Source organism: Scophthalmus maximus, chromosome 3 (assembly GCF_022379125.1).
Source record: "Scophthalmus maximus strain ysfricsl-2021 chromosome 3, ASM2237912v1, whole genome shotgun sequence".
Classification (NCBI taxonomy): Eukaryota; Metazoa; Chordata; class Actinopteri; order Pleuronectiformes; family Scophthalmidae; genus Scophthalmus; species Scophthalmus maximus.
Genome location: NC_061517.1, coordinates 13,146,023 through 13,159,325, shown reverse-complemented (window position 1 = coordinate 13,159,325; position 13,303 = coordinate 13,146,023). Strand labels below are relative to the sequence as shown.

At 41.8% G+C, this 13,303-nt stretch overlaps 1 protein-coding gene across 2 annotated transcripts in view; it reads left to right on the top strand.

The window, feature by feature from the left end:
• Positions 1-13,303, top strand: part of dip2ba (disco-interacting protein 2 homolog Ba) — a 41,805-nt gene that overhangs the window by 19,222 nt on the left and 9,280 nt on the right. The window contains exons 3-25 of one of the 2 annotated variants that reach the window (XM_035644677.2): positions 621-776; positions 894-1,019; positions 1,287-1,523; positions 1,626-1,754; positions 2,146-2,157; positions 2,529-2,648; positions 3,149-3,346; positions 3,644-3,735; positions 3,817-3,927; positions 4,737-4,860; positions 5,126-5,235; positions 5,682-5,784; positions 6,083-6,147; positions 6,254-6,347; positions 7,313-7,432; positions 7,551-7,665; positions 8,451-8,590; positions 8,748-8,884; positions 9,686-9,766; positions 9,861-9,988; positions 10,514-10,628; positions 10,931-11,132; positions 11,340-11,452. In XM_035644677.2, coding sequence (XP_035500570.1) covers positions 621-776; positions 894-1,019; positions 1,287-1,523; positions 1,626-1,754; positions 2,146-2,157; positions 2,529-2,648; positions 3,149-3,346; positions 3,644-3,735; positions 3,817-3,927; positions 4,737-4,860; positions 5,126-5,235; positions 5,682-5,784; positions 6,083-6,147; positions 6,254-6,347; positions 7,313-7,432; positions 7,551-7,665; positions 8,451-8,590; positions 8,748-8,884; positions 9,686-9,766; positions 9,861-9,988; positions 10,514-10,628; positions 10,931-11,132; positions 11,340-11,452 — 2,828 coding nt within the window. The remainder of the gene's footprint in view (positions 1-620; positions 777-893; positions 1,020-1,286; positions 1,524-1,625; positions 1,755-2,145; positions 2,158-2,528; positions 2,649-3,148; positions 3,347-3,643; positions 3,736-3,816; positions 3,928-4,736; positions 4,861-5,125; positions 5,236-5,681; positions 5,785-6,082; positions 6,148-6,253; positions 6,348-7,312; positions 7,433-7,550; positions 7,666-8,450; positions 8,591-8,747; positions 8,885-9,685; positions 9,767-9,860; positions 9,989-10,513; positions 10,629-10,930; positions 11,133-11,339; positions 11,453-13,303) is intronic. The other variant, XM_035644678.2, reaches the window with a different exon arrangement.

Here is a 13,303-nt window from a genome sequence, read left to right as displayed (position 1 = left end):
AAAGCTTAACAAGTGGGGAAAGGGTAAGTATTCCACTTTAAAAAAATGTATAAATGTGGACTACTTAATCCCCTTTCCCAGTAGTTTACCCGTGGTCTGTTCTGGCTTGAGCTACCACATGATACATGTTGTCAAGTGATTTGAATTCCTTTGGTTGTTAGCGGGCACTGCTCTTTGTTCCATTATGGACAGTTTGCCCTGGACGTCACATTAGGTATTGGGAAGTTTTGAAGCACCAACGCTCCCACCTGATCATGCATCCATCCCCTCAGGCCCTCATATCCTCCAAAACCATCATCTCCAAAGGGACTCTGTTGCTCAGGCCCTCCGGGAGGAGAAGGCGCTTGACTATAAATATATTTGCTTCAATCTATCCTAGTTCCATGTACTGTGTTAGCAGTACAAGCTGCATCAGTCAAGTACATGTCCTTACCTCACTTCATGTTCAGACGCTCTGTAGTCAGATTATATTTAGGGAGTGTCTCTGAGTTGCATATAACCCTCATGCCTACATGTACACACACGGCATTATGAAAGCAAAAGTGGGCTATATTGATTTGTGAATTTCATATTTAATTGTTTTTTCATGTGTTTTTATTGATGATGCTTCTGTTCTTCAGATGTGGACCTGTCTCTGCCAGATGTCCAGCTTTCCCCTGGCCACAGTGCCGACCCCAGCCCGAGTCCAGAGGCCCCGGGCCCCTCCACGTCTTCAGCCTCCAGACACCACCGTGCACATCGCAGTGGAGGGGCCAGGGATGACCGCTACAGATCAGGTACACAGCATATTATACATAAAAAAACACATCCATCCAGCTGGAGTCAAATAAGCCTGTCAACTTACTTTCTTTTTTGTATCGCTGCATTTATTCTTGTTCTTACTGTTTCTGTAGATATCCACACAGAGGCTGTGCAGGCAGCACTGGCGAAGCACAAAGAAGAGAAGATGGCGTTGCCCATGCCGACCAAGAGACGCTCAGCCTTTGTCCAGTCTCCCATAGATACCTGCACACCACCAGGTAAACTAGTTTCTCATGCTCAGTGTGCAGTTGGTTGCTGTGATGATTCTGGAACCTTCTTTTAACTCAGGAACCTGGCTTCAATCCCTCTGTTCAGCAAGTGTCCACAATACTGACGATCCGTTAAGGAAGACAGTGTCCCTGACCATCTGTAGGGCAGAAGCATGGATATGTTCTCTTGCTAAAAAGAGACCCCAAGAAATGATAAATGTGTCATGATCATACAGTACTGTTCCTTTAATGTACAGTGCTCCCTCTTTCTCTCAGACACATCTTCTGCATCAGAGGATGAGGGCTCATTGCGCAGGAAGGCAGCTTTCAGTGCAGTATTGGCACAGAGCCTGCAGAGCCCCGACTACTGGATCAACCGTTCCGTCCAAAGCTCCTCCACGTCCTCATCCGCTTCCTCCACCCTCTCCCATGGAGAGCCCAAGACCCAACCACAGCCCCAGCTTCAACCTGCAGCTTCACTGTTGGCCGACGTACTGGCCCACACGCGCATCGGTAAGCTTCTCTGACAGAATGGCTCTGATATTAACGGATATCTAACAGTAATGGGTGGCTGTTGTTCTCTTTTAGACACTCACTTTCCTCCCTCTCCTCCAGAAAACAGTGTTCCTCCCGATGTGACATCCTCCACTCCCCAGGACAGAGGGTCCAGGGTTGACCTGCCTCCGGCCGTCAGGGGCATGAGCCGTGGACAGAGCCGCTGCAGCATGCTGGATACTGCTGACGGTACACTCACACTAGCCACGATGTCTATAAATGTCTGTTAAATATTCAGGTGCGGAGAAAAATCTGTAAATTTCTGTTCCTGAAATGTGTGGAACTTACTCTCATCTGGTTCTTGCCTCAAATCAGGAGGTTAGATCATTTGCATGCTGCAGTCATGGCAATTGCTGGATGACATTTTCCATTTTGCATTGACTCTATGACTCACAGCATTGCGGTGACGAAGCTGATTAAGGTGTTCAAATCGGTGAATGATCTGCCCGTATTCATCCAGAATCAATTTGAACATTGTCCTCAAGCCACTCTGTGGTGAATGCTGCTAATCACGGATATTTTGTGTTCTTTCTTTTGGGTCCATTAATCCTGTGCCTGTCTTGCCTTTCATTTAAAAAAGGAAAAAGAAAAGGTAATATAAATCGAAATCGGGGAAGGGGAGGGATGCTGAAGAGGGTCCAACTCGGCTTGCTTTCCAACCTCGCGTTTGTCTATCTGTCTTCATGTTTGTCTCGTGTTGTAGGTATAGATCTAGAGAACCTCCTGCGTTTGGTTTTCCTATTGATCGTCCAATCTGTGTCTCTTCAAGAACCTATTTCCCTTTCGAATCCTTCCTGCTGCTGATTCTGACCCTGATGGTGTGCTAGTGCGTAGGGTTCTGCCTGTATGAGTGTGATAGAGATTTGTATTAGAATAGTCTTGCATGTGTTGGTGTGTGTTGTCTTTTTGGTTTGCTTGTTTGCATATGTTTAATGATGGGTGCTGTTCTTGGTGTTTGTCCAGGTGTGCCTGTCAACAGCAGGGTGTCCACTAAGATCCAGCAGCTGTTGAACACACTCAAACGACCCAAAAGACCCCCACTCAGTGAATTCTTCCTTGATGATGCTGAGGAAATTGTAGAAGGTGAGACACATAGTGTGTATATGCTCTTTCCTTATTCACATAAGCACATTTATCGTGCATGAAGTTCACTCTCATATGGTCTGACAAACAATATTTGTTTGCATGGGTTGCTTCATTTTGACCGATTCTAGGTGTTGGGTTTTTTTCCCAGCTCTTTTATTGTCAGATTCTTCTGATTACTTATACAACTATCAACATAGCCAACCTAACTAGGAAATTCTATTTATAAGGAAATAAATGAAGTACAAGAGAGGGGAAAAAAGGTAAATGTACTGATCTGATTCTCTGCTACTGTATAGCCAAAGAGTCACACATGTCTGTAAAATATATGGAAATCCTCTTGGCTGTTAAATGGTTGATGACAAGCTTGTTGTCATCAATGTAATGTGTAATTACAAAGAATTGCCCAGATCTTGTCACATATCACTTATTGCAGGGGTACAAGCTTATTTGTCGTGTCTTCCAGATATTTACTTAACTGTGTCTCTTTATCTGCACAGTTCCCCAGCCGGATCCCAACACCCCAAAGCCTGAGGGACGTCAAATCATCCCCGTAAAGGGGGAGCCCCTTGGAGTGGTCAGCAACTGGCCTCCTGCCCTGCAGGCTGCTCTGGCCCGCTGGGGGGCTACCCAGGCTAAGAGTCCTGCCCTCACTGCTCTGGATATCACTGGCAAACCCCTCTACACACTCACATATGGTGAGAAACACCTCCACTCACAATGATGTTTGTGTAGACAGTAAATCGCAGAGGTTTTCAGATAGGCGTTCCACATCACCATGTCCACCAAACTTGAATGTGAGATATATTTTTTTGCACGAGTCGGTTCAGCTGAATAAATATTTGTTAGCCCGAGAAGAACAAACACCTACAGAAAATGTTCTCCCCGTGTGGAGGTGTTTGTTGAGTTGAACTCTTCTTGATCAGTTATGCAACTATATGCATGGTAAATAAAAAACAAACGGGACATTATAAAACTAACCTTCTTCTCCACAGGCAAACTATGGAGTCGCAGTCTGAAGCTGGCCTATACACTGCTGAATAAACTGGGCACCAAGACTGAGCCTGTCCTGCAACCTGGCGATCGGGTAAGAGTCTGCCCGTTGCTACTCAGTATTTGAAGCTAAGAGGAACGTGACAAGGAAAAAACAAGTGTTTCTGTCTCCCAGGTGGCGCTGGTGTATCCCAACAGTGACCCTGGCATGTTCTGGGTGGCTTTCTATGGCTGCCTTTTAGCTGAGGTCATCCCTGTGCCCATTGAGGTGCCACTGTCACGACAGGTAAAGATATCACTCTACAAGTGAATTCCTCTGTGGTGATCACTGTGAAATACATAACCAGATATGATTCTTAGTCAAACACAAAACCAATTGAGACTGAAGCAACCAAACACTTCAGAACAATTCAGTCAGATCTGAAATTTTTTACCTAGAACTTGGCAAAAGCACGTAGTGTCAATCGCTACACAGGCTTGTACATTTTTATGACAATATCAGTCTCTTATATCTTGGATTTTGTGACATTTAGGGAAAGGTAAAGCAGCTATTTTATAAAAGCACAAAGCCATTTAAGGCCATGTTTATCAAAGCTGCAATAATGAATCGAAAGCTGATCATCAGAATACATTTGACAACTCTTGACAACTCTTTGACAACTCTTGATCATTTTTTTCTAGCAAAATTGCAATAAAGTTGCTGTTTTTAGCTTCTCTATTCAAATTTGTAATATTTTCTCAACTGAATATCTTTGGGGTTTGGACTGTTGGTCGAACAAAATAAGACATTTAGAGTGTTCATCTGAGACTATTTAATGATATAATGTAGGAGATAAATAAACAATAACACATGAAAACTTGAGAGAATAATCAACAGCTTAATCTGTAAAGTATTTGTGGCAGTCCTAATTATCCTAAACCAGTCCACTGTGTATATGATGTATATAATTGCTCATTAATCACATTCCCATACAGACAATTTGGATTTATTCCATGACCAACGTATTGACAGCGAGGGTTTTTAATTGCCACAGTTTTCTTTACATGTGTTCCCCTGTGTGTAACAAGTCTCCTCACCTTTGTCTCTCTCTGCAGGATGCTGGCAGCCAGCAGATCGGCTTCCTGTTGGGCAGCTGTGGTGTGAGTCTGGCGCTGACTAGTGAGGTGTGTCTCAAAGGGCTGCCCAAGACGCCAAATGGAGAGATCATCCAGTTCAAAGGTCTTTGTCTCAGTCTCTCAGGGAGTCAATAGACAGCCTCATTAAAGGAAATATACAGTGTGATGTCCAAAGGCTAATTTAGAGCCAGGAGATGAGTGGGTGGCTGTGTAATCACTCTGCTTGTTAGATATCGGCTGCTTACCTTTGACCTTGAAACCAGGAGGTTTGCAGGGTGAACATTGTTAATTTAGAGTGGCTCCAAATGACTGTGCCTAAACACAGGAAAAATATTTATCTTTGTTTATTTGTGATTATGTTTTCACAGGATGGCCACGGATGAAATGGGTAGTGACAGACACCAAGTACCTGACAAAACCATCCAAAGACTGGCAGCCTCACATTCCTACCGCCAACACAGACACCGCCTACATAGAGGTACCCTTCAAAACATTAGATTCTTCAGTTGCTTTTGTATTTCTATTTGGGTTACGCATGTTCGTTATATAAATTGTGTTTCTAAATATTACTCTTTTGAACCCTCTGGCCCAGCGCCTGTGATTTTATTTAAAATTAGACTCACAGAATGGCGGCACCTTTCTACCCCAAAAGTTTTAAGTTTCCTTAATTAAATGTTATCACCTATAAAACTTAAAAACATGCAGTCCTCTTAATGTTACCCAAATCTTTTTTTGTCCTTTTCATTATCATCTGTTTGCCCCTTTTTCCATGATATGATTCATTGTGTTTATTTCTCCTTTTTTTCGCTTTGTAAAGAAAGTAACATTTAAAATTTAATTCTCAGACATGTACTATACATATAATGTATAAATGAATTGTGTTGTCAATCTTTGTTTAGTTTTTTTGTGTCTCTTTCACCAAAGTACAAAGCGAGTAAGGAAGGAACCGTGATGGGAGTGGCTGTGTCCAAGATCTCCTTACTGACCCACTGTCAAGCCCTGACCCAGGCCTGTAACTACTGTGAAGGTCAGAGCTCAGTGCTTTATCCAAAATAGATGTCTCTCGCTTCTCTGCCTGCATCTCTCTCCTGCTCTTATTTGTGTGTCATGGTAAGATGCTGAAGTAAATGTAAACTAAGCATTAAACCCTAATTTTACAACAGTGAAATTGTAAGATGTTTATCGGTAGCCCGTACCATGAATCATTTTCACTCTCTCCTTCTCAGAGAGAGTCGGTCAGAAACACATGGCATGAAAACCTGAGAGAAGACTACGATTAGGATCAGTTAGATAGTAAATGATAATTCTTGTCTTTTCTGTCTTAGGGGAGACACTGGTCAATGTGTTGGACTGCAAGAAGGATATGGGCATGTGGCATGGGGTCTTAACGGTGAGACGGAATGAAACAACTTGTACTGTGTATCCAGCCTTGGTGATCCTTTTAACTTTTGTATTAAGTACAGTTTGATACAATATGTGTGTAATTTTCCTTGCAGAGTGTCATGAACAGAATCCACACCATCACTGTGCCGTACGCTGTCATGAAAGCCTGTCCTATGTCCTGGGTGCAGAGGGTCCACATTCACAAAGGTTTAGCTGATATCCTTTCTTACTTTTATAGTTCTTGTTTGTATGGTTTAACTATGTTTTTCCCAGTTAATGTACAGCACATCACTGTACAAAGGTTTTAGCCATTCAAAGTAAAGTGAGGATTTTTTCAGAAATGATAGTTCTCCATTAACAGCAAACATAACCTAAATCAAATCAATGATTTAGGTTGTCTCGGTGTCTGCCGTCTCTTCATGTAACCCATAATTCTTTCCCACACTCACTGTAACCCTGGACTTATCTAGAATTACCAATGCCAGAACGCAAATGTCCGTATCGGTTGGCATTTACTCCCTTGTCCAAAGCCTGAATAATGTCCGATTGAGCCCATGTGGCCATAGATTAGGTCATTGTCTGGAGAATTTACAGCATGCGAGTGGGCGAGTTGATGACATTTCTGTCATGCGACTGGTGCGAAACCTTGATGAGTCGACAGACTTGTCTGACTCATCCCGTTTCTGCAGTGTGCTTATCGTGTTCTGTCCTGTCAAAGTTAGCACTTACTTCATGGTCTCCCACTGTACTCAAGGCTAAGTGTTTGTTATCCCACAGTTGTTATGTTATTTAGATTAAAATGTCTGGCAAATGAGTAAACCTAAATGAAAATTTGTTTGGATGATGCTCACAAATAGCTGAATAAACACAGGCCAAGCAATCAGCCCCCACGAAAGGGGCATTTTGACAAGACACTGCACCAGTTGGCGCTAATTACAGATTTAGTAAAAGATAACGTATGTGTTGCACACATCAGACAAATATGGTAATATTAAAAGCTTTTATTTGAAATGATAGAAGTAGGCAAATACATTGAAAATCACCAAGCTAGGTAGAAATGGCTTAAAAATGTTTTTGAAGGAGAAATCGTATAAAACTCAGACTATATGAATTGCTTGAGTGCTTTATGTAACTGTACCTCATGTATTAAGTCTTCCATACCCTTTTATTAGCACGTGTGGCCTTGGTGAAGTGCCGTGACCTCCACTGGGCCATGATGGCCCACAAGGACCAGAGAGACACCAACTTGTCCTCAATACGAATGCTTATTGTGGCTGATGGAGCAAACCCATGTAAGTCCCTCTTTGTAATAGAGGTAGACTATGTAGTGTCAGTCATTTCGTTTGGTCGTGAATTTGGGCTATTTCTGCCCTGTCGTGGTAATGTTTTTTATTTATTGTTTGTTACCAGGGTCTGTGTCATCGTGTGATGCCTTCCTGAATGTGTTCCAGTCTCACGGCCTGAAGCCTGAGGTCATTTGTCCATGTGCCACCTCTCCGGAGGCCTTGACCGTGGCCATACGCAGGTACAGTACTACATCCTTAAACTGGCATGTAACTGGAAGAGGCACTCGGATATTAAAGAGTTCAACACTATAGTAGTTTTGCCTGCAAACCGTTACTTTGCACATAATGTTAACCACAATAAAAAGTGACTTGACTGTACTAAAATTTGGTATGGGTAGAATTTGGACAATTTTCAAATATGTTTTTTATGGTTAGCCCCCATAATGTAACTGATTACTGAGACTGAGTGGGAGGAACAAATAGACATAAACAGAGACTTGTGGTTTTAACATCAACTGGCGTGACTTTTATACAACTGGTTTCTTAACCAGTCAACATCACACATTCCCTATATTAGGTTACTAAATTTGGCTAAAATAATTTAAAGGCTTTAGGGATAAATCAATTCCGTTATGAGCATCATTTAGAATAAAGTGTAATTTTCCAAGACCACATGTTTTGGTAAAACCACCAAAACATGTGATTTTTTGCCACTTTTTGTGTCTTTTCCAAGATGACACGTGTGAATGAATGTCACCCCATAACAGTTTCTTTTAACCTGCAGCAATTTCAGCTGCCTTCCTGTCTGGCTTTTTTTTTTTCTTCTTCTCTGTTTAAAGTTCAAGTTATAATGTCATCTTTATAAAACAACAGGAATATTGTACCATATTGTTAAACCTCAAATCCAAAATGCATTATATATATATATATTATGTAAAAATGACATGTTATATGGACTGTGAATAAATTAGTATATACCACTAACCAAAAAAATAAGATAAACACATTTTTGCTCTCTGTGCAGGCCTGGTGCTCGAGGAGCTCCACTGCCAGCCAGGGCCATCCTGTCCATGGGCGGGCTGAGCCACGGCGTGATCAGGGTGAACACAGAGGACAAAAACTCTGCTCTCACCGTTCAGGATGTGGGCCACATTATGCCTGGAGGTTAGCAACTGCAGTTTGTTTTAGTTGGCACTACTTATGTGCAGCAGCTGCCGATTTAATGTGCATTATTACTTTCTCATAGTTTATTTAAATGCCTCCTACAGCATCAGAATGCAGGTTCCCAAGCACGTGTCACGTCACTGTTTGTGTGTTTCAGCCCTGATGTGCATTGTGAAACCGGACGGGCCTCCACAGCTGTGCAAGACGGATGAAATAGGAGAGATTGTGATCAACTCTCGGGCTGGAGGCACAATGTACTATGGCCTGCTCGGTGTCACCAAGAACACATTTGAGGTCGGTCAAATTTTAAAAGTCACAAATCACAATATGACTCAACCAAAATAATGAAACATAGTATATATGTATGTGTGTGTGTTCAGATTGAGCACAGATTTTCTCACCACAACAGTGTGCAAGATACAGTCACAAACATTTACAGGTTTAAGATGGATGTGGTCAAAGCAAGGGTGCTGGAATTAGGAGAAGGGCCACCCCCCCCCCCCCCCCCCCCCCACACCTTGTGCTCCTGGTCCACATTTGTTTAAAGCCACAGTATCCCAGGTTCAATCATTCCCCTCCATGCCACGCTGCCGTAATTAGATACAATAGACTAGTTAAAAAAATATTTGGTATGAGACTGGAAATGTGTTTGTCAAACACATCCCTGCTTAAAAAGTTATTTTAACCCTTGAGAATAAACGTCCTGGTGATTTGTCCATGTGTATTTGTAACTTTTCTGTTGTGGGCTGGGATCAGCTCCAGTCCCTCGCAGGATGTGCTGGTTTAATAAAAATGGATGGATGAAAAGTAAGCACTGATTCAAATGATGCACTAGGTGGAGCCACATTCTGTACATCAAACAGTAGATGCATTGTATTTATTCTCTCATGTACTTTTAAGAGGATTCATAAGACTCTGTTCCCAAATCCTCACAATTATTCTCACAAGCCCCTTGTTTTTTCCGTCATTTAATTTTTTTTGTCAATGATAAAACCAGACTGTTATTTTGGTACTTTAAGAAACCCAATGTCAGAGTGGCTTTTACCATACTGTACGTACTTGACTCAAGGCTTTGATCTTACTGTTAATCTGCAGGTTATCCCTGTCAACCAAGCTGGAGCACCCATTGGAGAAATTCCCTTTTCGCGGACTGGTCTGCTGGGATTTGTAGGACCGGTAAGAATACACCACAAATAATTAGAGTTAGTCAGTAAAATACAGGTGGTGAGCCTCGTATTTCTTTGCTGAGTTTCATCTCTCTGCTCCACAGGGCAGTCTGGTGTTTGTCGTGGGGAAGATTGAGGGGCTGCTGATGGTGAGCGGGCGGCGCCACAACGCAGACGACCTGGTGGCCACCGCGCTCGCAGTGGAGCCTGTCAAAACAGTTTACAGGGGGAGGTGAGACACTGTGTGATAAATGTACCCATATAAACACCATGATACATTTTTTGTATTTTAATTGTAAGTAAAAAAGGAATAGCTTCACTATATCCTTCCAAACGGAATAATCCATTGACAGTGTTTCTGCAGGTATTTCAGAAGTTGAAATTTTCAAAGGTCTCAAATATTTTTTCTTGACCTCCAGTGACATTTTTATAAGAAGCTTTTCAACTCATAGTGGACAACTGTCAATTTTAAAACTTAAATAAATAAAAAGCTGAAAGGTTGTGACAAAAGGGTACACGTGTATGTTCACATGTACACATATACACACACACAAAGAAACACACACATTTGATATATTTTATCAATAAATTAATGTATAGTATAAATAAATAACCTTATTGTTGGTTTTTCATCATTATTTGGCTGTTACGTCTGTGAAAAGGGTATTATCTCGCATTCAATTTGGTGAACAGTGCAGAAACTCGGCTTTTGTACCCTGCAGCCTTCCTAAGTGTGTTTGTGCTCTCTCCCATGCAGAATCGCTGTATTCTCAGTCACCGTGTTTTATGATGAGAGGATCGTGATTGTGGCAGAGCAGAGGCCCGATGCCAGTGAGGAGGACAGCTTCCAGTGGATGAGTCGAGTACTGCAGGTAAATCACACATCTGCACGTCTCCCTTAATTAAAAGATATCACATTTTTGTTTAAACTTTTTTTTAAATGACTTTATGTATACTGACTTTGATTATATCACAGATCACACCCCATTAAATCCCCTAACCCCTTCTATGTCTTTAGTTATGTTTGAAAGTGTTATGTGCAATTCCAAATCTTGGTTGATGAAATATTGCACCTCTGTCTTATTCCCAATATAGTTAACAATTACTCAACATTCTTTCTTATAAGGAAGTATCCTGATATATCGTCCTAATTAACATCCTATTCCCTGCATAGGCTATCGACAGTATCCACCAGGTTGGCCTGTACTGCCTCGCTCTCGTCCCAGCAAACACCCTCCCCAAGACGCCGCTTGGAGGCATCCACATCTGTGAAACCAAGCAAAACTTTTTGGAAGGAAACCTGCACCCCTGTAATATCCTCATGTGCCCACACACCTGTGTTACTAATCTGCCCAAACCACGGCAGAAACAGCCAGGTAAGGCTGCCTCAAAGCGAATCTGTTGCTTGATGTATAACATTGCAGCAAGACAGAGAATCAGAAATATTTACTTTTGAATGATTTAATCCACTCATCAGTTTGACAGTTAATCAATCAAATACTGGTTTGTGCTTCTATTTGGTCATTACTGCTGTTATTCAAGAAGATGTGTTTGGATGTCCCTAATTTTTCTGATTTGTCCAGTGGATGTCGGTCCGGCTTCTATGCTGGTTGGCAACCTGGTCGCGGGGAAGCGGATCGCTCAGGCCACAGGCAGAGAGCTGGGTGTGGTGGAGGACCAAGACCTGATCCGAAAGGTACTGAACCCGATACTGAACCCCGAATCCCAGTTTCATTTACAACTTTGAATTGCTAATATCTGAAACTATGTTTGTATATGACTCTAGCATTAACATCTGGAGTTTGAGATGTAATTTATATTAATGAACCCTATAGCAGTTGTCTTGTTTCCAAAACCCAATCTGTGGTTTTTGGAAACAAGACAACTGCCGCCTTCACGTTGGTCTCTACAAAAATGTGATGTTTTGATTGTTTTCTGATTGTTTTCTCATATATTTAATTATCAAATAAAACAAAGTAATCAGGAAGTTTATGGATGATGAAATTATCATTAGTTGCAGATCCTCACTAAATGGTTAAATAAACCTGTTTAAAATGGAAATGCTGTAAACGGATGCTCATGTGTCTTCTCCTAAATCTCTGTTGTTCTGCCTTTACTTTGCTGGGGTTGGGCTTTAGCTCAGTATGTGGCCCACCATGATGGTAAGGCTCTAGTCTGGCCCCCCACTTGTCTTTGCTTCTCCCGCTTTCGTCAGTCAGATGTGCTTCTGCAGCCGTGACAGCCTGATGGCCACCAGCTTCTTTTTTGGCCCCACGCACAGATATGACTGTCCAGGCAGACTCCTTGGCCAGCAGGGGTCCACACACCTAATTTAATATAATACATTAAAAAAATTAAGTAAATGATGTTCCCCATTTATGAGTTACCTTTTATGAGTTGGCTAGTAGCTTTGCCAAACCAAAAGCCCAGCAGTAAATTAAGTGACATTTCTAAATGGAAGTTTATTTCCTTTTCCAGAAATTTGCAGCGCAGATTTATTTTTGCAGGCTTTGAACAAACAATTATAAACTCCTCGCATATGTGACCAAAGAAATCCATATCATTTTATGATGTTTAGTGATGCGTTGTGCTGTTATCTTGTAAGTCTAAATTAGGAACATTGTTTTGTGTGCACCTCTGCTCGCTGTGTTCACTGTGATGCTCCCATGTGTAGCATGGCTTGACGAGTGGTCCAGGCAGCCAGTCTGCATGATGTGACTCCTGATTTCTTGTTGACCAGAGCACGACCTGTCTGACTGAGAGAGTGGATGGCACAAACGATAACTCCTGCAAGTGGTTTTTAACACGGCCAACGTTGTGACACTGCTGTAAATTCTGTTTGTGTCTGGAGAACGTCATGGGGTTAATTTCATTTTGGCTGTTCTCCCTAATGTTCACGTTGCCTCTGATTTTTTTAAAGGTTTTTGATTTCTTACGTCTGTTCTGTCTTTGCACCAAGATGCTGATAATGTATTTAATACTCCACATGTATTTAACTGTAAAACTAGTAAATGGATTATTCAATCCAAGCCACTTTATTTAAGAGATAATACTTTGAGGCGTTAATATGTTGTGGAAACAGTTTCAAAGCTTTTCAAAGTTGTCATGAACTTGCCCTTTGTTTGAAAGGCCCATTACTTGTTAGCTTTGACAGTGGGTCCAATTTGCCTCCTATCAGGCACAGATGGTCCCAGCATGACCTTACACTTGACAAAAAACAGTCTCTGGACACTCCATTCTCCTGTTGTGTGCTTGTGTGTCTCTGTGTGAGAGGTCAACAGCGTCACAGAATACCCAATCCTTCATGCCCTTTAAACTGTTCTCCTCTTTCCTGCTCCTCACAAAGTTTGTTTGAAATATGTATCTGTCGCCACTGAGGGAGACTTTGATATCTGACTTTTTTCCTGTCAGCTTTTATGTGTTTCTATCTTCTGGTTCTTGTTATGTGGATTATTATTTGTCACTGAGGCACCTTTGTGGGATTTTTTAATTATGCAAAAAAGGGAGTAATTCAATTTATTGACAGTTATGTGAGAGTGTATATATG